The 27,364-nt window shown below is 37.2% G+C and overlaps 1 protein-coding gene across 1 annotated transcript in view; it reads right to left on the reverse strand.

Moving 5' to 3' along the window:
* The window catches only part of LOC149566428 (ubiquitin carboxyl-terminal hydrolase 6-like), a 141,605-nt gene that overhangs the window by 30,760 nt on the left and 83,481 nt on the right, over positions 1-27,364 (reverse strand). Inside the window, exons 7-15 of the mRNA XM_089819784.1 lie at positions 24,255-24,314; positions 23,927-23,994; positions 12,108-12,158; positions 4,795-4,903; positions 2,051-2,139; positions 1,872-1,941; positions 1,695-1,775; positions 1,435-1,530; positions 678-723 (exon numbers count right to left, since the gene is read on the reverse strand). Coding sequence (XP_089675910.1) covers positions 678-723; positions 1,435-1,530; positions 1,695-1,775; positions 1,872-1,941; positions 2,051-2,139; positions 4,795-4,903; positions 12,108-12,158; positions 23,927-23,994; positions 24,255-24,314 — 670 coding nt within the window. The remainder of the gene's footprint in view (positions 1-677; positions 724-1,434; positions 1,531-1,694; positions 1,776-1,871; positions 1,942-2,050; positions 2,140-4,794; positions 4,904-12,107; positions 12,159-23,926; positions 23,995-24,254; positions 24,315-27,364) is intronic.

The following is a 27,364-nucleotide window of genomic DNA, read 5'->3' on the forward strand; positions in this document are numbered from 1 at the left end:
TAATGGATCGCATAGAAGAGAACACAAGACGCCAAGATTTAACGTGGTTCACCGAATCCCTAGGCTACATCCACCAACAACAAGTCCAATATTATTATTATCTAGTGATTACAATCCGCAATCCCCTTACAGCTCAATACCACCGCAAGATGCTACAATATCGCCATTTTTTGTTTTGAAATCCCTAAACCTAATCTTTTTTATTCAAGTTTTTGCCGCTTACAAAATTAGGGCTAGAATAATAGAAAAATAGTAGCCGACGCCTTTTACAATATAAGGTCATTTTTGGCTTCGGGAGCACTCCCCCCCAAAACTCCCGCAAGGGCGTTGCCCCTCAACCCCACCTTGTACTACGATAGAGAGCGCACCTGGGCACTACCCCCAAACCCTCGTAGAAATAATCTAGGGAGAAACCACACCAAATAAACCTCTGAGTCTAATTAGGCTCCACATCACAACATTACCCCATTGGAAAAATCACACATCACATCATTCACAGAAGTGCTAAAACATGAGCAACTAAAGCATTGTAAAAATCATCTAAACAAAATACATAAGAGAACACAAGTTAACCTGTTGGAGAAATTTCATCCCACTATTCACAAGTGCTAAAACATGAGCAACTAAAGTATTAAAAACAAACCATCTAAATAAATATATAAGGGAACAGAAATTACGCTGTATTTTTTCAGCAGCTGATGATGAGCCATTATTATCCAATCCCTGAATTACATCACATTTATAAATAAATAAAATCTGAATCGCCATATTAAGTTCAAATAGTATAGTATAATAATTTCAAACACAAGTTTCTAATATAATTCATGCAAAAGCCCAAATGAAAGAAAGAAATCAACTACCACTTATTAGCTCCACCACATAACAAATGTCACAGAGGGAGTCTAAACAATGCTTATACATGACAGCACTAACTTCATGATACTAGTCCAGCAATAATCAAAACTAGGGCATGCAAATGTAGCACTTTATATAACATGCTGCAAGCACCATAATATTTCAAATTTTCAAGCATTGGATTTAGACAAAGTTATGATGCCAACAATTAAGAATGCCCATGTTACTCTGACATTTTGAGGCAATCAGCTAGGTTTAAAGTAAACTTGAAACCATATACAAAGCTAAATATTGGACATAAATTTAAAATTATCAAATATTTAAACGAATGCTACCCAATGCATGCTCTTAACTCTCATTAAAATGTATTTGTGTCATTTCTAAAAGTTGCACTGTTCGTTACCATCATCAGTTCACTAATATTATTGAATCAAAACTTTTATTTCAAAAAAGTCCAAATTTAACAAATTTCAGAGTCATTAATTCTTCAAAGCCTTAAATTTGTGTACATTAAGAACCCATTCATCTACATCATATACAAAGCTAAAGAAGGAAATAGACATTTAAGTTCATCATTACCTCTGTATGTGAAGCTCCAGCATTTTTATCCATTTCATCCATCTGTTTTTCTTTTGACTTCAGTCCAAATTTTGCATTTTCTTGATCTCTAAGCATCTGTTAATTGCACTCCATAACTTATTATATAACTCACTCAATCCCTCTTAAAAGTTATGATTTGAAAAGAAGAGCTAAACACATAATTAAGATTGTGTGCAGGATTCACAAACCGGTGAATACCCAAAATTTTGGAACGAATAAAGCATTGATTGACAACCCACCTGGCGTGGTTCTTTTAATTTATCACGAAGTTCGTCAGAACAGAAATCAAAAATATCCAACTCCAAAGGATAATTTACTTTCTGCAACAAACATACAAAGACAACATATGGTTAATGCTGCAAGAATAACCATGCAACATGACCATAAGGATTTTTGAAGAAAAAACAGAAAATCACCCTCAATATCTTCGCCTTTTGGTTTGACTCTCTTTTCCAAAAGAAACGGACGAATTGGACGGTTAAATATCTGCAAAACAGTAAAAATGAAAACCATTTCTGAATACGAAATCCTGATTCCCAGAGCTTCAAGATTACACACAAATCAGAATAATTTTCACATTACAAATGCATTTTACCTTGGTAAGCTGTTAATGCGTGACTCTTTCACATACACTGCAGTACGACCTAATGCAGGTGATACCTTTTCCAATTCTGATTTCAAGCCCTGCATACAATTAATGCAAGAAAACATATTTTATGACAAAGTGTACTCAATCAAAAGACTTAAGTTTCCTTATTCTTATGCAAAATTGAAGCATTTGAACAACAGAATTAAGTTCATGAAAAAAGGACATATCATCTATCAATTGCAAATTTACCATGCTCTCTTACAAGATATTGTTGGTGTCAAACATGACTTTTCTATAAATGATTTCAAGACTTCCTAGCAGTGGTTAAGGCATGCTCAACTATATTATATTTTGTGTCAATAGCCTAAACAAATGTGGAAAAGGTTCCAAAGGGCCACATCTATCTCACAAAAATAGATCGAGGAAGAGGGGAGGAACAGCAAATTGGCTTATGCAGGCTACCTTCAGCACCATATTCGATACAGAAAAATATGGATATGGCAGATGTAATGGATTCATTACTCAAAGAAAAAGGCTGGCCACATAAATAGATAAAAAATTTGCTGCCAGTCTAAATTCTAGGCATAATAAATATATGTAATGGTCAAACAACAGCAATTAGATAGTCATTATGAATTGGTAGATATAGACTGGTTGGCAATTCTAGAACCAATTGTGAAGTAGGGTGATATCAATTAGGCATCGTCTTCCATTGAAGTTGAGGTACCAAAGCAAAACCACCAAAAGAAAAGTTTCACCTTGCTCCAGGTTAGATAATTGAGACCTAAGTTACCGATGATGGTTCTGATGTCGATGCGGGTGCGGGGTGCTGATGTGCGGATATTTCTTTGGGGGATTTTGGATGTGTTTGGGTGTGTCCATATATATCTCTACACACGCACACGCACACGCACACTATAATTTATGTATGCAAAGAAATGCAAGAAATATAAAAAAATAAACCATTCCACAGCATGATACTCCACTATTGATAGTTCAAATTGAGATAACAGTAATAGTCTAATTAGTAAATTACTCAAGTTTAAGATTCCAATGCAATTTGAATTAAATAAATCAAAAAATAGTTCATGGTTCAATGTTGACCAATCAATTAAACACATGTTTTTTAGAGTCACTTAAGTGACCGAGTGTTCAAAATGTCTGGATGCTGTCCAGATGTGCCCGGCTGCTGTCTGGATTCTATCCAGATGCTCTCGGACATCACGCACACATCTGCAGGCGCAGAAACAACTTCCTGCCGGCATCGGTGCAGCATCCAAGCATCCACACCCGCATCCAAGGTTTTCCTTAGCGCATCGATATCTTAGATTGAGACCAATTTTACAAAACTCGGACTTGCCTCAAACTCAACAAGCTGATTTTTAAGACAAACTTGAACTTGGCACCTAGACTCAATAAGGACTTGGCAAATTGAAAAAGCCATGAAATGTAGAGAATTTTTAAGGATTTGAAACTTGTTCCATGCACCCTTCAATACACAAACTTTAAAGAAACAACAAACTAATCAAATAGAAGGTGCTTTGATTACATACACAAGTATATATCAATCACATACATTTAAAAGTAGATTTTAGCTTAAGAAAACAACATTTTTAGATATACAAATATTGTCAAATATTTAAGGTGTATAAACTTCATGATTACAGTATCGATGGCATCAAAAGCAAGCACAATATGAAAGTATTAGAAAATACATAGCAAATAACCAGCTAATTAAAAAAGAAAAAGAAAAATAATCAAAACCACTTATTAAATAATGCCTTATATACATTTCACAAGTTCTGCCTCGAGCTATATAAACTGCACCCAGAAACTCCTGTGTTTAAAGGATGTGCCTAATGCAATCTGATAAAATTGTAAAATGAAAATAAATAGATGCACATGGATCGAGGATGTAAGGAACAACTGATGAATAAAGCTCAAAAGTTAGAGGGCTAGGGATCCTCCTTACAGATCAAAGTAGCTTGTGGATAAGACAAAATTCAGAAATTCTGAGAAAGGCATCAAGAGAACTAGCATTCCAAGGAATAAGCATTTTACAAAACTCAGAGAAAGGAGTTGAAAATATTGATAATAGAAGACCAAATTTAGACAATGTGGCTTTATTGGGGATAATGTGTTCTAGTTGGCTCACTGACTGAAAGGAGATCCAGAGTAAAAACTCCAAATGTAAATGATCTAGATTATCTCCTCAAAATCTGGGAGCATATAATCCATGCAAATACCACAAGAATATCCATGATGCAGCCTTTAGCTTGATCATTTGAAATGCTTGGAGATTTTCAAGTAATTTATAATTTTCAGAGCAGAATAACCACATCAATACTTGCGAAATTTCAAGAGGTACAACAATCTGTTCTACTGCTCTAATTAGGAAAGCTGGAGATCTTGATTTATTCAAAACAGTCTAGCTCTTCCTCAAAATGCAAATTTTGGGAATAATTTTTCTTTTACCAAATGGTTGAGGTACATTTTAAGATTCAACGTTCTAACCATGTGCCATCAAGAAAATGGTGTTTAAATTATAAACTTTCACATATTCAAAATGTTCAAAATCAAAGAAAGCCAGCAGATAAGCACAACATTAAGGTTACAAGAAGCTGTCAAAAGTAACTTAGTAAAGTGAATAACAATTAAAAAACTCGTTAAGAAATATATACTGGATCAAACTAAAATCATATTCTTAAAAATAGCTAACTTTCCAAACTTTTCCCTTGGCCAAGACATACATGTTTAAGCCCATCATGCAAATGATTGACCTCTTGAGATATGTGACACTTCAAAGAGAACACTGACTCTGCTTCCAAGGTCTCTTCCCCGCTTTCAGCACATTGAACCCTGTTTGACATAAACTCCAGCATGAGATCCTATTTATTTTAATATCTATATACAAAAATATTGACTAATTAAAAAGTTATTTAGATAAGACAACAAACATGTATATAAGTTCAATTGAATGTCCCAGATATAACTTCTAATTTTTTATTGTTTCCAAAAAGTCCATTATAATAGGAAAAAAAATGCAATCTCCATTATATTTCAATTTCTAATAAACAAGTTTTAGATGGAAAGGATTTATGAACTGTCTTTGATTAAGGACAAAGTTTGTTGTTAGCTCAAAGACATTTCAAATTAATTTATATTTTATCTTTTTGATTTATAAGACCAACAATAACATTATCTCAAATGCAATGTCGTGGCATTGACAATCCTATTGCTTATGTATTGAATGGAAGGTCATGGACATTTTAAGCAGACAGCTGCTACCAATTTATTTTTTTTAAAGGTACAAATTATAGCATGTGACTGGAAGGTCATGGACATTATAAGCAGACAGCTGGTAACAAAAAAAAAAAATTAAGTACATATTGTAGCATGTGATATTTTCCATCACTCTTCCACTTGATGTCTGGAAGGTAGAGAGCTGTTTTTTATTTTTTCCAGAGTTCCATGACTCTGAGTCATTCAAGTAGTTCAAGTCACCGAGTCGAGCAGACCTTTCCAAGCTTTTGACTCGGCCTGGGTCATGAAATAGGATATATAATTTCATATATATACAAGTAAAAAGGTATATGATCTCAAGGGTTTTTTCATTTTGCCTAGTTGTAGCCAAGTCATGAGTTGAGTCGGACCTGCCAAGTCCGAGTCTGAGAACTCTGATTTTTTCACTAACACCCCTCTAAAGCACATAGAGAACTTCAAGAGCCTGAAGGAAACAAGGCAAGAAAAGAAAAGTTGCACAGATATTGCCTATTCAAATGCAAGTAGGATGGGATATTGTTGTAAATGTACACAACACCTAAGCAAAACTTTAAATAACTAATTAATTATTGATGTGAAACAATGTTACCAGATTCGTCCCTGCAGCCCTAGAAGTTGGGTTTGATTCACTCCTAAATCAGGTTTCTGTCAAATTCTCCCCAAATTCAGCCGCAGGCCGTCAAATTGAATCAACATTCTGTCAGACAAACCCAGGCAGAATTTGGGCATACTTGCAACGATTTTCATGCCCAATGGCAAAACCCAGGCTGACTTGGGCTCAAAAGTTTTTGCAGTGGTTTTGCCTAATTTGGTCTATTCAACCTTCCAACCCTAAAAGATACCACTAAAAAGACCAAAAAATGATTTTTTATGTCATTTGTGCATTTGTGAATGAAAAAGAAAACTTCTTGCCTCCATTGCTACTTTCTTGTTTAGTCACAATTGCTCAAAGAGTGTTGAAAAGTAATTGTTGCATGTTCTATGCTTGTTTGTGAGCTATTCTTACGTAGTTGCAAGTGTGAGGAACTCCTCGAAGACATTGAAGAGGAAGATTTCAACAAAAGAGGTACAGTTTTGTTGATTTGTTTGTTTTTTAAAGTTTTCATTGCTTTTGTACAAAATGAAATGAGCTCTCTACTTTTATTTTCTTTCTCATTTTAGTTTGTGGCTTTGCATGTTGTTTGTAGATTCATAGAATGACAATTGTTTCTAGCGCCAGGAACTCTCAATTCAAAATAGATCCATGCTCTTCGCTATAGAAATATGTGGACAAGCATTGCGAACAGATATATCCAAACCATATTGTGAAATAAAAACATCCAAGAGCAAAAACAAGCAGATGAAGCAGTTGGGAATGCATATTCTCAGTCTTTGCAAAAACAAGCAGATGAAGCAGTTGGGAATGCATATTCTCAGTCTTTGCAAAAGTCTAAAATAGAAACATGCCCTTCGCTATAGAAAAACACAGACAAACATTGTGAACAGATATATCCAAACCATATTGTGAAATAAAAATATCCAAGAGCAAAAACAAGCAGATGAAGCAGTTGGGAATGCACGTTCTCATTTTTTGCAAAGGTCTACAAGTAAAACTTAAAAAAAATCTATGGCTTCAGTTTCCACTTCCAATGAACAACCCACAAAGGACCATCCATTCTTGCATGTTCCTCAAGAATTGGTGACAAATAAGAGAGCAAAGGGACCCTTGCAAATATCATTTCAGAATGAAGCTAGAGACATTGTTGAACTAGATAGAGCGAGATGCATCTATGCAAACGGATTGGCATTCAATGTTGTTCGCTCATCGTATTGGCAAAAAATGATGAGATCAATTGATGAGGCTTCAAGGAGCTTCAAGCTCTAGGTTATGACAAGATGCGCAGCACTTTATTAGAGACAGAGGTGAAGGTTGAACCATGTAAAGGCTTCCATGCAGTCAATTGAGGATTCATGGATTGAAACAGGCATGTCAATAGTATTTGATGAATAGAAAGATGCAAGAAATCATCATTTGATCAATGTTAACATTGATCAAATGATGATTTCTTGCATCTTTCTATTCATCAAATACTATTGACATGCCTGTTTCAATCCATGAATCCTCAATTGACTGCATGGAAGCCTTTACATGGTTCAACCTTCACATTGATCAATGTGAGGTGCAATGTTTTTGAGAGTAGTGGATTGTGAAGGGGAAGTGAACAACAATCCATTCATTGCAAACATTCTCATCCAAGCCATACGCAAGCTGGCCCTCAAAATGTTTTTAAGGTAATAACGGACAATGCAAAAATTGTAGGATTGTTGGGTTATTGGTTGAGTGCTTCAAACACATTTTTGGACACCTTGTACTGTCCATTCGCTCAACCTAATGCTGCAAAAACTTGACAGAAATTGAGTGGCTCAAAGAAATGTATGAAAATGCCTAGATCCAAATGTTCATCACAAACCATCATATGGCGCAAGCTGTATTTAGCTGAGATTGGAGCTCTTGAAGGTAAGTAAAATTATTTTAAATCTAAATATGTTCTACACTTTAGTTTAGTAAGCTTTCTATGTCTTTAAATTTACATTTTGATTTTAATTTATTATTGCTTTGATTTTTAAATAGGTTGTTGAGACTCGTTTTGCCTCCAAAACTGTTGTTTTAATACACCATGTGAAGGTTAAAGAGGCATTGTCTAGAATGGTAATCAATGGTAATTAAAGCATATGGAGGCAATTTGGTCGTACAAGGGCAATTGCCATTAAGACAAGAATATTAGATGACTCTTAGTCGAATGGTGCTAAGTACCTCCTGAGATCAGCCTTTATTGAGCAATATCTCAAACACTAACATGGATAGGTCTTGCTCGGGTGAGGTATATAGTGGCATAGAATAGATGATTGAGGATATTAAAAAGATCATAAATGAGGGAAAGATCTTGAAGCAACATTCTTCAGGGAATTACATGCAATCATGGTGGAGAGATGGAACAAAATGATTATCCCTTTGCATCTCCTTGCTTTTGCATTGAGCCTCAGGTACTATAGTCAGTCAATCCTCAAGGAGAGTACCACTGAAATTGTCCCATAGAGATCCTAAAGTTGCTCACAAGTACAAGGAAGCCCTTTGTGGACTCTATCCTGATCACATACAACCTAAAATGAGGGGTGAGTTAATTAGTTTTGCAACCACTGATGATTGTGGTCATGAGAATCTTCAAGACAAGAACAATGCCGATGCTCACAAATGGGGGTCTATTGAGAAATGTACAAACACCTACGACCTATTGCCATCAAAATTTTATCACAAGTTCATTCTTGACTCTTAAGATTCTAATTTCTAAATTCTTCTTAATGAATATCAGTTTATATTTTTTTCATTTTTAATTCAAAACTACAAGTAAGTTTTGACGCCATCTCTCTTTTCACCAAGGTCCCCATTGATGATGCTTTAGAACTTGTTAGTCATCAGGTGAACACCAAGATCGCGTCCTTAGTTACTATAGTCAATCAATCCTCAAGGAGAGTACTACTGAATTGCCCCATACAAAGATCCTAAAGTTGCTCACAAGTACAAGGCAGCCCATCGTAGACTCTATCCCAATCACATACAACCTACAATGAGGGTTAAGTTCATGAGTTTTGCAAGCACTGATGATTGTGGTCGTGAGAATCTTCAAGACAAGAGCAATGTCGATGCTCACAAATGGTGTTCCATTGAGAAATGTACCAACGCCTACAACCTATTGCCATCAAAATTTTATCACAAGTTCGATCTCGACTCTTAAGATTCTAATTTCTAAATTCTTCTTAATGAATATCAATTTATATTTTAAAATTTTTTACTAGAAACTTTTAAGTGAGTTTTGACATTGTCTCTCTTTTCACCAAGATTCTTATTGGTGATGCTTTATAACTTGTTAGCCGCAAGGTGAACAACGAGATTGCGTCCTTAGTTGAATTGTGCCTCACATCTACCTTTTTCTCCTTCCAAGGTGTTCTCCATGAACAAGTTGATGGTGTAGCTATGGGCTCCCCCCTTTCGCCTGTCATAGCCAACCTTTTCATGGAGAATTTAGAAGTGGCTCTTTTTTCCTCACCTCTCAAGCCCAAGTGGTGGAAGCAATATCTTGATGATACCAATGTGTATTGGCCCAATGGTCCATACAAGCTTGATAAATTCTTGTCCCACCTCAACAACGTCTCCCCTTCCATCACACCATGGAGCTTGAAACCAATGGCCAACTCTTGTTTTTGGATGTGCTACTCTCTAGGAAACCTAATGGCTCCCTAGGTTGCCAGGTGTTTTGTAAAGCCACCCACACCGACCTTTACCTCAACTCCTTTTCACAACACACCCTTGCCAAAAAGTGGGATCCTCAAAACTCTTACCCTTAGAGCCTTTCACATCCATGTTGAAGATAACATCAACCAAGAGCTTGATCACCTTCATCGAGTCTTTAGGCTTAATGGTTATTCCAACAAGCAAATTTCTAGAGCCATTAGCCAAGCTCATTCATGGTTCCTCTTTGATTCCATCCATCATCCTTCTATTGACCCCCCTAGTGTGACCTCGCCTTATATTGAAGGCCTCTCACATAGACTTTCTAAGATCCCATCCAAAAAAGGCATTAGTCGTGCTTTCAAATCCCTCTTCGTGGTTATAAACCATGTCCCTCCAATCAAAGATTGTAGGGACATTCTCTCTGAATCAGGAGTGTACATAGTGTCATGATATTGTGGCACTCATTATATTGGGGAAACAGGTCGCTCCTTTTCCACTAGAATCAAAGAGCGTGACTTTGATATTAAGCAAGATTGAGTGGTCAAATCCGATTTGATATTAAGCATGATTAATTGGTCAAATCTGCCCTTGCGGAAAACTCCCTATCCACTAAGCAACACATATGTCTCAAAAGCACGGAAATTTTATCAAAAGAGGACAACTTTTTCAAGAGAAAGCTTAAAGAGGCCATTGCTATTAACTTCCACCCACTCAATCTAGATCGTGATAATGGGTGGAGTTTAAGCATAACTAGCAACCCTTGCTTTCTAGCATCAGTCGCTTCGGTCAAACCCCTCCTTAAAAACTCCTCTCTGTGCCCCTTCCTCTGGCCCCCACCCTGTGGCTTTGTGAGTTCTTGTCCTTCAAGTTTTGCGTCCTTCTTTGCAAGCTCCTCTGCCCCCCACCGTGTGGCTTTGTGAGTACTTGTCCTTCAGGTTTTGCGTCCTTCTTTGCAAGAATAGATCTAAAGAGCTTTGAAATATCTTTCCAATACTGCAAGAATCGAGAAACTTGGAGATCATGGAAGAACTTGTGAGCTCAAGAGAAGAAAATGATGATCTAACTTTAACGGAGAATAAAATGAACCAGCAAAAAAATCTTTAAAAAATTCTTGTACCATGGAATCAGACTCAGAACCAGCTTTTTGATGATATCTCATTTGTGGAATTTTGAGACATGCAAAGTTATGGACAAGATATTAAAACAGGTCCAAAAGGCCAAAAAATGGGTCTTGGGGCAGGTACAAATGCTTAAATCAGCAATCAAATTGCTATTGGTGGATGGAATATTCTGTGCAAACAAAATATTCCCTAATAGAATATTCCCCTAAAGACAGTAGTGACAGAATATTTTATTAACAAGATGCTAGCAGAATATTCTGGACCAAACATTCTCTGGATGTCTCAACAATAGAATTATAAGCAAATAAAAAACTTGGCAAACGTCACCCTCTCAAAAAGAGCCCCGAATGTCAACTACTCAGATCTCGGCACATGATAATCAATTCTTAGGTTTCTGGCAGCTCTGAGCACAATGGATCCATTTTGCTCCAAGATGCGTCAATTTTTCACTCAAGGCTCAAAGTTACCCTGAATCTTGTGCCCTCAAAAAACACCCCACAAAATTGCTCAAACTTTGATCAAATCGCAATTGATCTGTAGGTTTTGGTCATTGCAAACACAAAAGCAAGGCTTGTTTTTCTCAAAAGTGCACTGCAAATTCTCCATCTCAAGATCCCATAAAAAAAGAGCTGTAGGTTTCAAACCTGGCAATACTGTAACCTCTTGAGAAAAACCCTCAAAGATTTAAAAGGGATTTGTCACCTGCACTCAAAACAACTCCTATAGATCACCTGCAATCAAACACCTATAACACACACAGCAAACTTGGCTATGGAGGCCAAAAGATAATTGTTACAGAAAGATGAATCATATTGATTGTTCACGCATTTGAATGTCTGAATAAAATGAATAATTGAATTATTCTGAATGAATAATAATTGTCCCTATAAAGGAATGGAGAGTAGGAAGACCTAGTTAATCTCACACAAATATTATTTATTTCAATTATTATATTATAATATTGGTTCAACAAGGTTTTTTATGGGTGAGGAGACCCATTCAAAACCCTCATTGCACCAATCAAGAAATATAAAAAATTAACTACTTATTCAGGCATTGGATGAATTTATAACTTTAAAAAGTATAACTCCAATTCAGAGCCAAACAAAAATTCAAAGAAAATAGCAAGTTTCAAACTCAAACATAGAAAACAAGTTGAAGTGAAAGGAAAATTTGTTTTTTGTTTACAGTTTATATTAAAGATTGATTTGCCGATTTTAGAAAACAGCAAATTAAGTATAAAACACTTGGACCTTATCATCCTACAATATGCATGCAACTGCCAAGGACCAAGACAAAGAAAAGTTTGGTAAATTATACTTACCTTTACGAAACTTTTAAAAAGAAGATAAGAAAAGCACTTGGTATACTTGGAAGAGTTAATACTCACTTGCTGACAAACTCAATCCCAAACAACTGCTTCAAAGCTTCATCATTATCTCTGCAAAACCCAAAATAATCAAATTGGAGAATATATCATTCCTGGTTGTAAATAGTAAGCACTGATAAACAAAACATTGTGTAAACTAAAGACCCACAAATATCATATGCAAAGCTGTTAAAGTAATCAGATTTAAGTAATATGAATTTTAATTATGTTTGAAGAGCTTCTGATGATATGTATCTGAAAAATTTCCTTAAATTATTATGCTTCCTTTCAACTTTATAATTTCAAAGGACTGTGCCTTAAAATAATTATTAATATCTTCACCGAAGTATTTTAATAAACTTGAAGATTGATGTTACTCATTGCTACTGCTAAAACTAGTTCACCCTATAACCTATGAAGATTGCCATCGCTAACCCCTATAATGTGTGCAATATCTGTTTGAGATTCCTTCAGTCTGATAAGAACTTGCTCACTCTTGAATTCAACTACACAACCATTATCCTTCATCACGAAAAATTGAAAACAAATTATTCCAGAGACCGAGGTCCAATAAAATGTCATCAAATTCTAAGTGATTCATATCCAAGCTTAAGAACTCAACAGCCCCAAGTGAGAGAAGATTCAAACAAAATTATACTCATGTTGCTATCCATGTTTCCACACCTTTTGAAGGTATTGAAGCACTCCCACAGAGCACAAATATCGTGCAGGGTTTGAGACTAATGGATTAAAAAGTCATCAAAAGATATGTTAAATAGTTATTTGTCTTTGAGACTTCATTCAAAGTTCCAGCATTTCATTATCATGTTAGAACGTTAACATCAAAACAAGTTCCTTGAATTATGGCAAGGATAATTATCAATTGATAATTCTTATATGCTGTGTTGTCGCAGAGAATCCTAGATCCAAAGCTAAACAGTTATTTTATCTTTATAATGCTTAAGACGTTGTAAACATGGACTCACAGAAATACAGTGGGCTGAAAGGTGCTGATAGAATGCATATATGCACCACAAATTATAAAAGCTTGGATAAAGACAAAGAATAAAATTATGAAGCACACGCAATCACAAAGGAATATCAAGTGTTTTCTCTCCTAACCTTGACATCCTATACCACAATTCACTATCCACTCAACCCATACACAATATCCATGAAGCTAATACTGAACTCTGAAAGCTAACCATCCTTCCTATTTGCAAGGCTTTTGCTCCAATCCATCCATCTTGGGGTAGTGCACTTCATGAAGAATGACCAATACTTCAACTCCTGTGAACTTGGAAGACTAGCCATCCTTCATATTCACAAGACACTTAAAATCAAAACAAATTGCTCCAGGAGTTTTCTAGATTATCTCTGATTGCTTGATTTGTCTTTATCATCATTTCTTGAAGGATTGATGAGTGGATGCTTGAATGAAACTTTAAAAATTAAATGGTTGATACTTGAACCATAGATTAAAATATCGCAGATATCTCTGCGATAAGTTCACTTATTGCGAGAAGATCTGTGGTGTGAGAAGTTACTCAACTTTCTGACAGGAAAATATCACAGAAAATTTCCAAATTATTGCAGCAGAGGAAATGGAAAAATATCAGCAATAACTTGATGTTTTATTGTGATAAATCAGAAACTTATCACACATGGACACATTTACACACCAACCGCCCAAAAAAGGGCGAAACATAATCTTTTAATGGGAAAAAAAAAGGTTTTGAGAGGAGAGAAAGTGTAGAATATTTTGATATTGTACTTGTATTTGCTTATACTTTTACAAAGCAAATTTGCTATTTCTAGTTTGCTTCAGAGTTCAAACTATCAGACTATGGCTACCAGCCATCAACATTCTACATGAGGATGCAATTTCATTACCTACTTGCATTTATATATCTAGATCAGCTTGTTTGGTTTGTTTACTCATTTACTAACTCATTAGATGCATCTCCTTATTGAACTTAGAAAATAAATGCATTTGTAATTAAATTTGAGCAATTTTTAAGTTCTCGATATTTTTCCAAAAAGCTTCTGACTTATCTCTGATATTTCCCAAGATCAATTTTTTCCCTCAGGGATAAGTTGCCGATAACGATATTTTGAACTATAGCTTAAATAGTTGATGTTTGAATGATGCATGTCTGCACTATGGGTGCTTGAATGATTAATATTAGATTGATTGAATAGATGGAAGAATTGATTCTTGGTATGCTTGCTTGATTCCTTTATTCCCAATTGTTGTTGTCGATAAAATTATAAAATAGCCGACGGGTAGATTAGCATGTAGTGGGTAATTATTATGTAGCTGAAGAGTAGAATTAATTATTTCCGAATGGGCGCAACGGTTGAGTCACCCCTTCGGAATGGTATATGTACACCATCCGAAATGGACTTTAGATTATTGTGGTAATAATCATTGGAAGCACTATGTAATCTCTTCAGCATATATGCGAATAATAAAAGAAGTACTGTTGTGTTACATGTTCTTGTCTATTGTCTGTATGCATTAAACTATTTACCCCATACGGTAAACATTTGACACTGTTGCCCCATGGACCTGGAACGAAGGCAGAGGAATGAAGACTAATGTCGAATCAGCTGAACAAAAATAAGAATAAGCTAAAGGAAAAAGATGAAATACGCACCGTATAAGGGAATTTAATTTTGGCACAACAGGCCGAGCACAGACGGAGGTTTCAGTAGATTGCCGACGGACACCAAAGCACCGAGGAATTGTTGGAAGAGACTCGACAACAGTTAGATTTGGTGGAAGAAACAAGGGAGGAATTTCTTAACCTGTATACACCGAGTGAAGAGAATCCAAACAGAAGGGAATTAACTCGCACGGCTCGGAGTGCCGAGGGAGCACGAGCATGGAGTGAACTCTTTGTCCGCGATACACTTCTGAAACGGACAACTTCGCTTAACGAAAACCCTTCTTCACCAAATCACACAGCTGTGGGATGTAAGACAACTGTCCAGAATAGTGCAAAACAGTGTGGGTGTCCAGAACAGCGCGGGTGTGCAAAACAACATGGGAGTGCAAAACAACGTAAATACACAAGTACCTCCAACTCGAATAGTAATGGCTAGACCATAGGAAAAATTGCCAAAGTTTGATGGTGAAGGAACGACCAATCCAATCAGACACTGTAAAACATGAGAAACAATTTGGACGACAAATGGCGTAACTGACATAGATGAATGGGTCCGACAATTTCCAACAACCCTAAAGGGTGTAGCAGTTGATTGGTTTGCCAACGCCGATCCCCAAAAATTAACTACATGGGCGGGAGTTAAAAAGGAGTTTATCACCGAATTTCAATTGCTGCGAGAAAACAATGAGATCGTAGTAGAAATCTACACCACAAAGCAAGGGAAAAATGAAACAGTCCGTGTATATGCCAGAAAACTAAAAGAATTAATAAATAAAATGAAAAGTTAGCCGGCAAATGGGCTAAAAAAGTGACGGTTCATTGAAGGACTATACCCGGAGTTAAGGAAGAAAATGAAGATTGTGTCGCCATCATCATACACCAAAGCATACAATCAGGCAATGGACTTAGAGAGTGAACAGAAAATGAAAAAGAAGAAAAGTAGCTCATCCGACTCAAATGACTCGTCTTCAGAAGGAGATAGCAGTGGTGATGAAAAGGATAGTAAGAAGGTCCGAGCCCTCCAGAAGAATATGATCAGAATGACGAAAGAATTTAAGAATATGCAGAAAGAGACGAAGGGAAACGAGCTATGGTGCACAGAATGTAAGACAGAAGGTCACAAAGGGATCCTGTCCGAAAAACCAATTCTACAATATTTGTCAAATTATGGGACATTCCACAAAAGAATGCCCCTTCAATATGAAAACAAGAGGGCATCAACAAGTGTTCCTGACACATGAGGCTTCCATGTCAGGAGGGAGCAGAAACACTAGCAATGATGGTGCCACTTCGGGTGGGTACAGAAATAATAGAAGAGATAAAAACAACAATACCAACAATAATAATGGGGGTTGCAGCCGAATTCAGTACGACGTGAACAGTCGCCCGATGGTTCAATGTCGAGCATGCAATTTGTGGGGCCACTTTGCACGGAATTGTACATCAACAAACGCACCAAAGTTGTTATGCAGATGGTGCGGTCCTGGAGATCATGAAGATGCCAAGTGCCCAAAATCAGGAGTGAATTTGATTAGCATTGACGCAAACGAAGAAGTCTTGGCAATCACCCGTAAACAAACAAAATTGTACCCCGACCCGACAGAAGAAAAGAAGAGATTGGAAGAAGCGTGGGCGAAAATTGAGAAAGCAACGCAGGCAGAGAAATCAGAATTGAAGGACACTACTAGTACCTCAACAAGAAACTGCGCAGAACAAAACATCATAAGGCAAATATTACAAACTGAAATACCAATCAAGTTAAATGATATGATCCTCACAATGCCTCAACTACAGACGGCACTCACGAACATAGCCCCGACTGCTAAACTACCAGGAGAACATGGAAGGAAAAAGGGAAGCGGAGCAAGCACAGCGGACTCGATGCTGCTAGCCCTCACATCCGGACAGCATCCAGCGATCGTAGAAATGAGTATATCAGGAATGGTCCTTTCAGACACAATTGTGGACGAAGGTTCAGGGGTAAACGTCCTACCAGAAGATACCTGGAAGAAGTTGGGATAGCCGACATTGTGACCACCTACATTCCAGTTGCTCACAGCAGACCAGCACAGGATCAAACCATTGAGAATCCTGATGGCACAACCAGTGACTATTGGAAGACAATCGTTCCTACTCGACTTTGTCATCATCCTGCTGAAGACGAGAGGATATGACGCCATTTTGGGCCGGCGATGGCTTGTACAAGCAAGGGTTAAGCATGACTAGAAGAAGAATACACTATCAATGGAAAGCAAAGGATTAAAACTTCATTATTGATTTACACACAAATGGTGGGCGAAGAAGCTATATCGTCTAATTCCGAAGAAGAGGATGAAGGAAAGCAGTGATTAGAACCCAATGAAGAAGGAGTCCTACGGTTGGAAGGTGGATCGACGGAAAATGATTTGGATTTGGTGAACGGCCTTTTCTACTGGCAGATGGAAGATTACGAGCTCTTTCCGAGCTATAATATGTTAAGGGTCGATGAAGGTAAGAAAGAAGAGGGAAATGAATGTCCAAAGGAATACAAAAAGCAGAAGAAAGAAAGGCAGTTACGACAAAAGCTGAAGGAAAGAAAATATAGTACGAACCCAGAAAAAGGAAAAATTCCATCGTATGGTACACAGTGAATGGATCGCATGGAAAGAAAAGGTTATAATGCACCAAAAATTTACTAGAAAGGTGCGGACAGCAAGGAAAACACATCGTACAGTTTGCACAGGAAACAAAGAGGAAGGGCTTAATAAAAACTTCTGCAATATGAAGTGAAGGTTCTAAAATCAAAAATACAATTATTGACGGCAAGGAGTAGCAGCCGATGGAATTCATGGTACTAAGTTTCGGAAACAAACTGGGCGATATGGAAAACCTAAAGGAAAGATCATGTAACTTAAATAAACTTGATGAGCGAAGATTGCAGGCACAATGGATCACGGAGGTGACACAAAACAGAAGCAAAGCGTGGCATGATAAACACCTGAAACTGAACAAGTTCCAATCAGGATAGTTGGTGTTGAAGTATGACGAACGGAACGAAATCGAACCAAGAAAGTTTAAAGTCAAATGGGTCAGGCCATACTAAATCTGGGAAGTAGGTGATAACGGAGCAATAAAGCTATGGACATTGGACGGGCAGGAAATTTTGGAAATAGTGAACAGTTCCAAGTTAAAAATATATCATGTGTGAACTGTTCTATCATCGACGAATATCGAGTAGTTTTTTTTTTTTTTAATTTACAAAAAATATTAAAGGTCACCACACGGCAACAAGCCTCCATAACCATACACCTTTATAAGAGCCCCCATAACCGTACGATAAACTTTAAACAGGGAGTGAGTAAACAGGAAACACCGTACGGTGTCTTCACAGGCAATTCTACGGTTCTACCGTATGGTAGTCTTAGTTTCCCACCGTACAGTAATTCAAGACTCCACTTACAAACTATCAGCACCGTATGGTCTTCCTATTGCTACCATACGGCAATTTCAATATGTTGTAAACACCATACAGCCCAGGGAACATGTTATTAACACCATATGCCCCCCTGCACAGTGATGGTACCATACGGCTTGCCTTTGAAGTATGGGAATTCGTTCAAGCGAATGAAAAACTGTACACTATACGAAAATTGAAGGCAATAGGGGCTCACAGGACGGATGACTGCAGAACCGCGCAAGAAGCCCAAACAAAGTCGTACAGACATTACAAACATTTGTACGATACATGAAAAGGAATTTATAACATGAGAAGCATACTCACACAAGTCTCTGGCGCCCCTACCGTGGGGTCACGCAAAGAGGAGAGGATGAATATTGCCACAGTACGGACACTGAAGACATTTCACAGGCATTGCTGAGAGGTTCATCAGGGGGTTGAGTCCAAACAGCAAAGTCATTATAGAAGCCGATTAACTGAAGCTTGAACAGGGGTCGTACGGACGCTAGGAAGGAGAAGAATTTGTCTGTGCAGAGGGGTGACTAACCTAATTAAGCAGAAGAATAAATGGAGTTTGCAGGCAAGAGAAAGTAAAAAAGAGAATTAGAAGAATCCACCACTAGGAAGGGCATGAAAATGTCGACCGTAGGTAACCCGAGTGAAGGCACCAGTAGTAGTAGCAAGCAGAAGCGTAAGGCACAGGCACCTACAACTGCTGAAATCACACTACAGAATATAGCATTCAAGGGACTGAGTGATATGGATTGTAGGAAGTGGTGGTAGGAAAATCCTGACACTCATTCAATAAAAGCCTGCATTAGAAGGGCACAAGTGGAATGGGCAATTCGAATGCCTATTTTTTGCATCCGGGACTACGAGGGTGCCTTGCGCACCATAATTGAGACTTATGGCAAGGCCTCTCGGAAAAGCACATTTCCATACCTAGGAAGAGACCTGGTAGTTTCATTCAAAGCAGCAGATTTCACACGTGTGTTTGGCATACCAGGGCCGCAAGGAAAAAAAGGTGCAGCCCAAAAAGATTACCAAAGAGGTAAAAATGTTTTTGATCAGGCTGGTATGTGGAGACATGGCTAAAGTAGAACAGGAAGTATTGGCTGAAACATCAAAAGGTAGGGGATTGAAGGAAAAAGACATCAAGGAGGGACCATGCCGATGCCTGAGGGATTTAGTCAAGAGCAGACTTACTGGATCAAGTGGGGCATCTGACATCTCCTTTCCACAAGTATCCATGAGGAATGGCATAGTGAATGGGAAGGTGTATGATTGGGCATCTGTACTGGCTAAACGCATGCATGAATTTATGACACTTCAGCATAAGACATTTTATATGCCACATTATGCCATAGGCCTCTTTCTCGATGCTTCAGCGTAGATGATTCCAGAAGACAGGTTGGAGGTGAGACCTGGACCATTAGCCTCAAGGGAACCTCCTATCATGTAGTGGAAACACTTAGACTCAACCACTAGGCAAAAGGGCACTACAGGGCAAAAGAGACCCCATCTAGATACAAGAGGTGATACAGACAGTGGACGGTAGGAGACATCTTCCGAGGAGAATAGCATGAGAGAGGAAGGGGAAGACGATGATGAAGAGGTTGAGATTGTCACAGCCACCCCCTTGTTATTTCTGCGCCCTACAGTGTCTGTCACTTCCTGCCTAGTCCTAGCAGGTGTGCACATGGCACATATACCAGGGTTTGGACAAACACAACAGTTGATAGTGATGACTGCAGCACCACAGCAGGCGGTTACAGTAGCTGCACCCTTGCAACATGGGGTATGACCTCCCCCAGTCCGACCGACCGAACTAGTTGTTGGGTTTGTCGTGGGATTCAGCCGAGAGAGTATGCCAACTCCTGTCGAAGCACTACCAGTAGTAGAAACCGTGGCTCCTACCGAAGCACAACCAGTAGCAGAACCCATGGACCTACAGCAAAGAGTATACAGGAGGAGAGAGAGGAAACTACCATGGAGGTACCTGAACTACCAGTACCAGAGATAGCAGAGAACTAGAATACACCTGGTGTGCACTTGGATGTAGTGGGTTTGGATGCAGTAGTTACAGTGGCTTAAGCACTCTTAGCATCACCTAAGTGGGATAGGGAGAGTAGAACCTAGAGGTTGAGTACCTAATTAAGTATACAAATACCTACCCGGGACGAAATTCCAGAGGAGAACACTCAGCAGGCACAGGTAGCGGAGCCAGTACAGGATGTGGGACCGTCACACAGTGCTATTGAGCATATGGCGGAAGTAGTAGAAAAGGCTGTGGGGGTATAGCAGGAACACCCAGTGGCGTTAGAAGCAGTGGAAACATTCTTTGCTGATATAGCCGCTCTAGCGACTCGGGTTTGACAGTGGTGGCATTTGCAGAGGCGCAGGCTTTAGACTCTGCGGTGAAGGAGTTGGAGGGAGTGGTATCTTTTATGAGATCAGGATGTCCGGCTGCCTTTACAGTTTGGTTTGAGGATAGAGGTTGGCCAAGCGTGGAAACTACAAAAATGCGTCAGGATTGGGCCGCCATGAGGAATCCAGGCTTGGGGGGCTAGATAGAGACATTGACTCAAGAGATTGAGAAGATATACACGGAGGCATATTACACCCTTCGAAGGAGCAAGCGGATCAAGCAGCAATTGAGAGGGCTTGGGAGGAGTCAGTTGCCAGGTTAGCCACAGAAAGGGCAGCCTCAGGATCTGAGAGGGCATAGAGAAACAGAGTCAATTACAACAATTGGTAGCAAAGAAAGAGAAGCTAGCAAATGAGAAAGAAAAGGAATTAGGAGAGATCGTTGGAATGATGCAATCAGCTTTGGAGCTTCAGATGGAAGCGGAAGCCAAATTGAAAGTTCGAAAGTAGCAGGTCTACAAGCCACGGGCCCAGCTGAGTGAACTAAAAGCACAGACACCTACCATGCCAGGGACCCATCCCCCTGCCTAGCATCTGTGTATTGATGTAATTAGTTGTGTAATTTTCATTTTTTGAGTTTTGTAATTGTCGTCCGGAGACGACTTTTCTTTTTGGGGGGAATGATGTTGTCGGTAAAATTATAAAATAGCCGACAAGTAGATTAGCATGTAGTTGGTAATTATTATGTAGGCAACGAGTAGAATTAATTATTTCCGAATGGGTGCGACGGTTGAGTCACTCCTTCGGAATGGTATATGTACACCATCCGAAATGGACTTTGGATTATTGTGGTAATAATCATTGGAAGCACTATGCAATATCTTCGGCATATATGCGAATAATAAAAGGAGTACTGCTGTGTTACATGTTCTTGTCTATTGTCTGTATGCATTAAACTATTTACTCCATACGGTAAACAATTGCTGATTCATGGATGATTGAATGACTTGATATATATGGTAAGTGATGACCAAATGTGTGTTGAATTAATAGAGAGATGATTGAGTGTGTGCTGATTAGATGTATTACTGAGTGATGATCAATAGTGATCCTTGAATGCTTTGAATAGTTTCTCCATTATACTTTACTGATGAAAGAGCCACCATCCTCTTAAGAATTGAGTCATTGCCCTTCATTGCTGCCTTGGAGAATATTAATTATTTTCCAAATTGATCTCTGTTGGATGTTCCCCTCAAATGAAACCTTCCCTTTATATCTCATGTTTGAGGGAGTCACAATTCATCATTTCATGACTTTTGACATTTCATCAAACTTACTTAGATTTAAATTATACTATATTGTATATTTATTTTATTATTATTAATTATCAAATCCTATTTCAAGAAGGGGGCATTGCCATATTACACAAAAGAAGCAAAGATTAACTTAATGTTAATAGCTGAGAACATCTTTGTGTATGGTGGTTACCCCCTGTTGAATCTTATTGAAGCCCACAAAGTGAATTGATCATAATGGACATTATTCCTTCAGCTCTCCAGCAATTTTGGCGTATTACACATAAAGAAACATTATCAATGCATAAAATTGCAAATATATCTAACTAGCTGGCTTGGAGCACAGAATGATGAAATGGTAAATCTGAAGCCTAGATCGTGCAATTAAATCTTGTTTCTTGAAACTGAAAACAACTAGTGATTTTTAATTTTCTCCTTTTCAATGCTAGTTATATCATTTATATGTCACGTACAAAAAAGTAAAAAATAATTTGTATTTTATATCATATTGGTTTATGTGTTATTTTAACAGTGGCACAAGGAGGGTCCAACAGAAAATATCAATAGACTACTCCCACCTTGTAGAATTTATATTGCCAACTAATGACTGGATGTGACTACAATTCCCTTTGACTTAGAAATAACCACTTCAGCAAGCGTATCTTAAAATATACTATCCAGTCAATTGATAGTCTTCAACCCTTAGACACCTTCAAATTCAATGGGTTCTTTCTAACTATGGGAAGCCAACAAACTTCACCTTCTCTACAACTTCTAGCATTCTGCTGATCTGCCCAATTAATCCTCCTGTCATAGCTAGAATAATCACATTGCAGAAAATTTAAATGTTTTAGGTGCCATAATGTGCGGTCATGAACAGATCAGTGGGCTCTGGCATATTAATCTTGTTAACCATTAACTTGAATCAATTTTTAGAATTTTTTTTTTATTTCATCTTTATTCCTGCTGTCAAAAAAGGAAACAAAGATAAAACAAAAATGGAAAATAAGGAATTCCTCATTCAAACAAGTAGATTGCCACAGCTGTTTCTGGATTCACTTTTTTTAGCTTCAACATTTAAGATCACATTCTGTGATCCATCATTAGAATGGTAGAGAGTAAAACATGAAAAAAGAATTGGAAAGATTAGGCACTAGAGAAAAGAAAACAAAAACATGAGGACATATTCCTATAAATTTAAAAACAGAGAAATTTTGTTTTACCTAAGATGTCCCCTACTTAGGCATCAGGGGAAGCCATATATCCAATTTTCATAAACATTGTGCATTCTGGAATTCATTTCAACTTTGATGTCCAGGAATGACATGCTCTTTTACCCCAAATGAAATTTTACATTTTTTTAATTGATTGAATCCATTCTCGACAGTGCACCAAAACAAACCAGCAACTAATGAATGTTCAAGGGCAACTACCAATTTTCATTCTATTAATTTGTATTTATCAGAAATATCAGGTCAACTCATAAATGTTTCAGGGGCAACTACCAATTTTCATTCTATTAATTTGCATTCATCAGAATTATCAGGTCCGTGCTTGAATCAAACATTAATGCTGAAAATAAAGACATGCAAAATGCAAATTTGGAATATGGATGATTCTACGCATTGTCGGGATTAACATAGCAGACAGTAATCCACAGGATCACCTAGCAAACAATGCAATACATCTAACACACAATACCCAGAGATCATGGTTCACATATTTGTAACTAAAACTTTTAACTTTGTCATCACTTCGCAATGCACAGCTAATATTAATGTAATTAACAAATTGATATTATTTTTGTCATGCATTAAATTACGCTAGATTGTTTGGACAAAGTATTATTGAATCATTCAAAACTACTTGTATAAAAAAGACGGAATACTTAAACAAGAGGGAGAGCCTAAATGAGTATCTAAAATAATCATCCCTCACATGTGCCCAGGAAATGACCATAACAAATTAGGAAGAATTCAACATCCATGCTACATCATTTTACAGCCCCGTACTTGAGAGGATAAATCTGCTAACCTTCCTCCTTAAAAAAGATCATAATTTACAACTTACCTTGAATCTAGGGATTTTAGAGATTGGGACAATGTATAAATAAGCTGTGTCCAGCATTCCTCTGCATCCTGCAACAACTCTGTATGAGTAGACTAGCAACAACATGTTTTACTTCTGAAAAATTCAACATTGGCAAATAACAACTTTTGATGACATGAGGTCCTATTCATAAGAGAGAAATCTACAATAAATATAAGAACAAAAAATAGAACCCAGTGTAGAGTTATTGAGATTCCACTACAGGCAAACTCCATCTTATTTATCTCATAATTCAACCAAATTCTCACCATTAGGTAATCATGCCACAAATATCCCTAGACCAACTTACCTGTTGCATGAATAAACCATTATGTTGCTGACCAAACTGGGGATACTTTTTTCTCAACACCTGTACAAGCAAAAGTGAAAAGTGTTCATATGATAATGGTGTATAGAATGATCAATACAAACTTAAAATAGCAAATAAAGATGCTAGGTTTCAAAAACATTTATTCACTAAATTACTTTAAAACCTTTTGTGAAACTGCTACCATAAATAAAAATGAAAGGAAAAAATCAACTAGATGTTGCATTCTTAAGACCAGTTACAATCAAAATGCAGAAAATATGCCAACATATTTTGATTATTAGTTGCTATAGACAAGATAAAATCTCAAAATTGTTACACTTGACGACTTAATTGCCAAATAATATATATAGAATTTTCTAAGAATAAACTAGACATATTCTGAAGGAATAAATTCCATGAACTCGTCAGAGTATACACGATTGGATTATTGCTATTGATGTCCAAGAGCATTTTGTGGCATATTTGATGGAGATTAACTTGTGCCAAATTTGTGGCATGCATCAACCAAGGAGATAAAGCAATGTTGAGTTCAAAATTGCAAAGTATTTCTTATTGGTGTAGTGTACGAGAATGAAATATGAAAAGGTTCTTCCCGAACACTTATATTGAAGAAGGGGGTATTACAACTTGGTTGTCTCTAGATCAATCCACCATAAATTAGTATTCTAACATAACAATTGGGTGAAGAATCGAAGCAAAAACTTCTTTTGAAAGGAGAAACAAATAGTCTATCAAATAATTTCTCGTATTCTTCCTTACATTCGTCTACATCTCGAAATGGTTGAATAAAGTTAAACATCTCCAACAAGAGGTCAAAATTGACATTACCAAAACATGTACTAGATTAATGCATAGGTATATAAAGCCATGAGGCTAGGAGCATTGAAAACTGTTAAGTATGTAACCTGATAATATACAGGTCTGAAAGTGCAGACCGCACTAGACCTTCTTACCTCAAATATCATAAATGTTGCTTTGGATTATATACTCTTCTTGAGAGCTGGTGACTTCTTAGGAGTTGTTTGATAATAGTTAACTAATCTAACACATTGTGTTTGTTAGTAAATGTTATGACTTTCCTTGCAGATCGCTGACATCTAGATAGGTTATAATTGTTAACTTAGGAAGGGACATGTCCCTTTGAGGGACATACCCTTTAGTGTTGATATTTAAGGAGGTTATTGGTGTAGTTTTGAGGACACACAATTGAAAATTCAGTCTGCTCCTTCAAGCATCAATATCCAGCGATTATATTGAAGAGATACTTCCATTTCAGATCAGATCAAAGGTTGATCATTCCTTCTTGCATCAAAATTTGAGAAGTTCAGTATTCACCACATAAAGATTGTTGATAAGTCTGATCAAAGATCACAGAATTAGCAGAAACTTTACAAAAACTAGAGAAACAATAGCACAGGGTTGACAGTTAAGGTGGAAGCTTGATTAAGGAATCTATAAATGGTTACATATTGAAACATACAAGGTGAGATAATAAGTCCAAATCACTATCAAGACGAGAGATTGGGAGGACATGGCAGATAAGAATAGAATGAAAAAATGGACAAGGATGTTCCATATATCTTCCATGTGGACAAATAAACATGTGATTAAGTGTGGGTGTGTTCTAGGTGCTACTCTTCCACAAATCTCTTCATCCCAGTCCATTTTTCATTTAATTCTTTATTTCCCATGAACCTAGATTTTCAAGCCTTGTGAACCCATTTGCTATTATTTCTCTAGTTTTGAATGCTCCTAACCTCATGATTTTAAACTCTCCGAATTTGATTTTGCTATGACCATTATATTTTAGAACAATTATCTAGGCTCGAAGTTCATTCCTCATAGATGTTTGTCAAAGATGTGATGGGACCAAAATATGTTTGACATTCATGCCTATAGTTCTACTAATAGATGTTTGATGTTTGACATTCATGCCTATAGTTACCATAAACGTTGTTCAATAAACCCACAGTACTACAGGCAAATTTTCTTCTCAAACCCTACATTCAATCTCACAACATTTACAAAGAACTAAGATAAGTCCTTCAGTTGTTGATTCTACTTGGTTGTTTGTTCTTGGGTAGCATGAATTGAGAAGGTATGGAGGATCAAAATTCACTTATTGTTGTTTGAATCACATGATTTGCAAAATATTCCCCTCTATCATAGCTATATGCTCAAAGATAACTTGTTGTGCTAAATTTTCTCATCTCATGTAACACTCTCACTTTTGCCTACTTTATCAAGTGTTTTGTTACCACTATGATGTATCTACATCTATGTATTGACTAACATTCAAAGGATCTATGAGGTCCAATCCCCACCATTTAAATAATTCTTATGGCTGGGGTATTGTGAGTGGCATGAAATCCCTTTCCATTGGTTTCACAACACTTCAACATGTATCATATATCCAAATACCTGATTCCTTGCATTTCTATGGAATGTTGCCCCTGTCGACCAACAAAAAACTTTACTTAAAATGGCACCCCATATGGTCCTATGCTAATCTTTAGGATGCCTCTTCCAACAAACCTCTTACTTCTTGCACCACACATCTTATCAAAATATAGTTCTAGCCTATTTATACAAGAATTATTCATCATTTGAAATGTTTTATTTGGAGTGCCAACTTCATTCTCTAATGAAGGCATATCCTTGCCAAATGGAGATGTTGAAATTTACTCTTAAATGTTCTTGTACCAATGTGGCAGTGCAAAACTTCCCAAAGCAAAATTAACCATCTACTTACCTTGCCTTGAATGTTTAGTTTGTCCCCCAATACATTAATGCCTAATGATCTACATTGAATGTAACTAGTGTTGCCACTTACTAACCAAGTTGACCATGCTCAATGCTTCTCTTTTTGGAGCTTTACTTTCATCCTACTTCTAACAAGAATCAACTACAAAGAATATTTAATGATCAAGCTCTTCAGGCTTACTTTTTGCAAGTGTATCTCCGACGGGAAAGAGGAGAATCCAAATGAACAAGAAACTCTTTATTTTAGCCCAAAAATGCTGAAATGGCAAAACTAAAAGTACGTTCATTTAAGGATTTTTCTTGCTCCAACTATGTAAATGAAGAGC

Source organism: Cupressus sempervirens, chromosome 3, assembly GCF_028749045.1.
Source record: "Cupressus sempervirens isolate cs-2001-9-10 chromosome 3, ASM2874904v1, whole genome shotgun sequence".
Taxonomy (NCBI): Eukaryota; Viridiplantae; Streptophyta; class Pinopsida; order Cupressales; family Cupressaceae; genus Cupressus; species Cupressus sempervirens.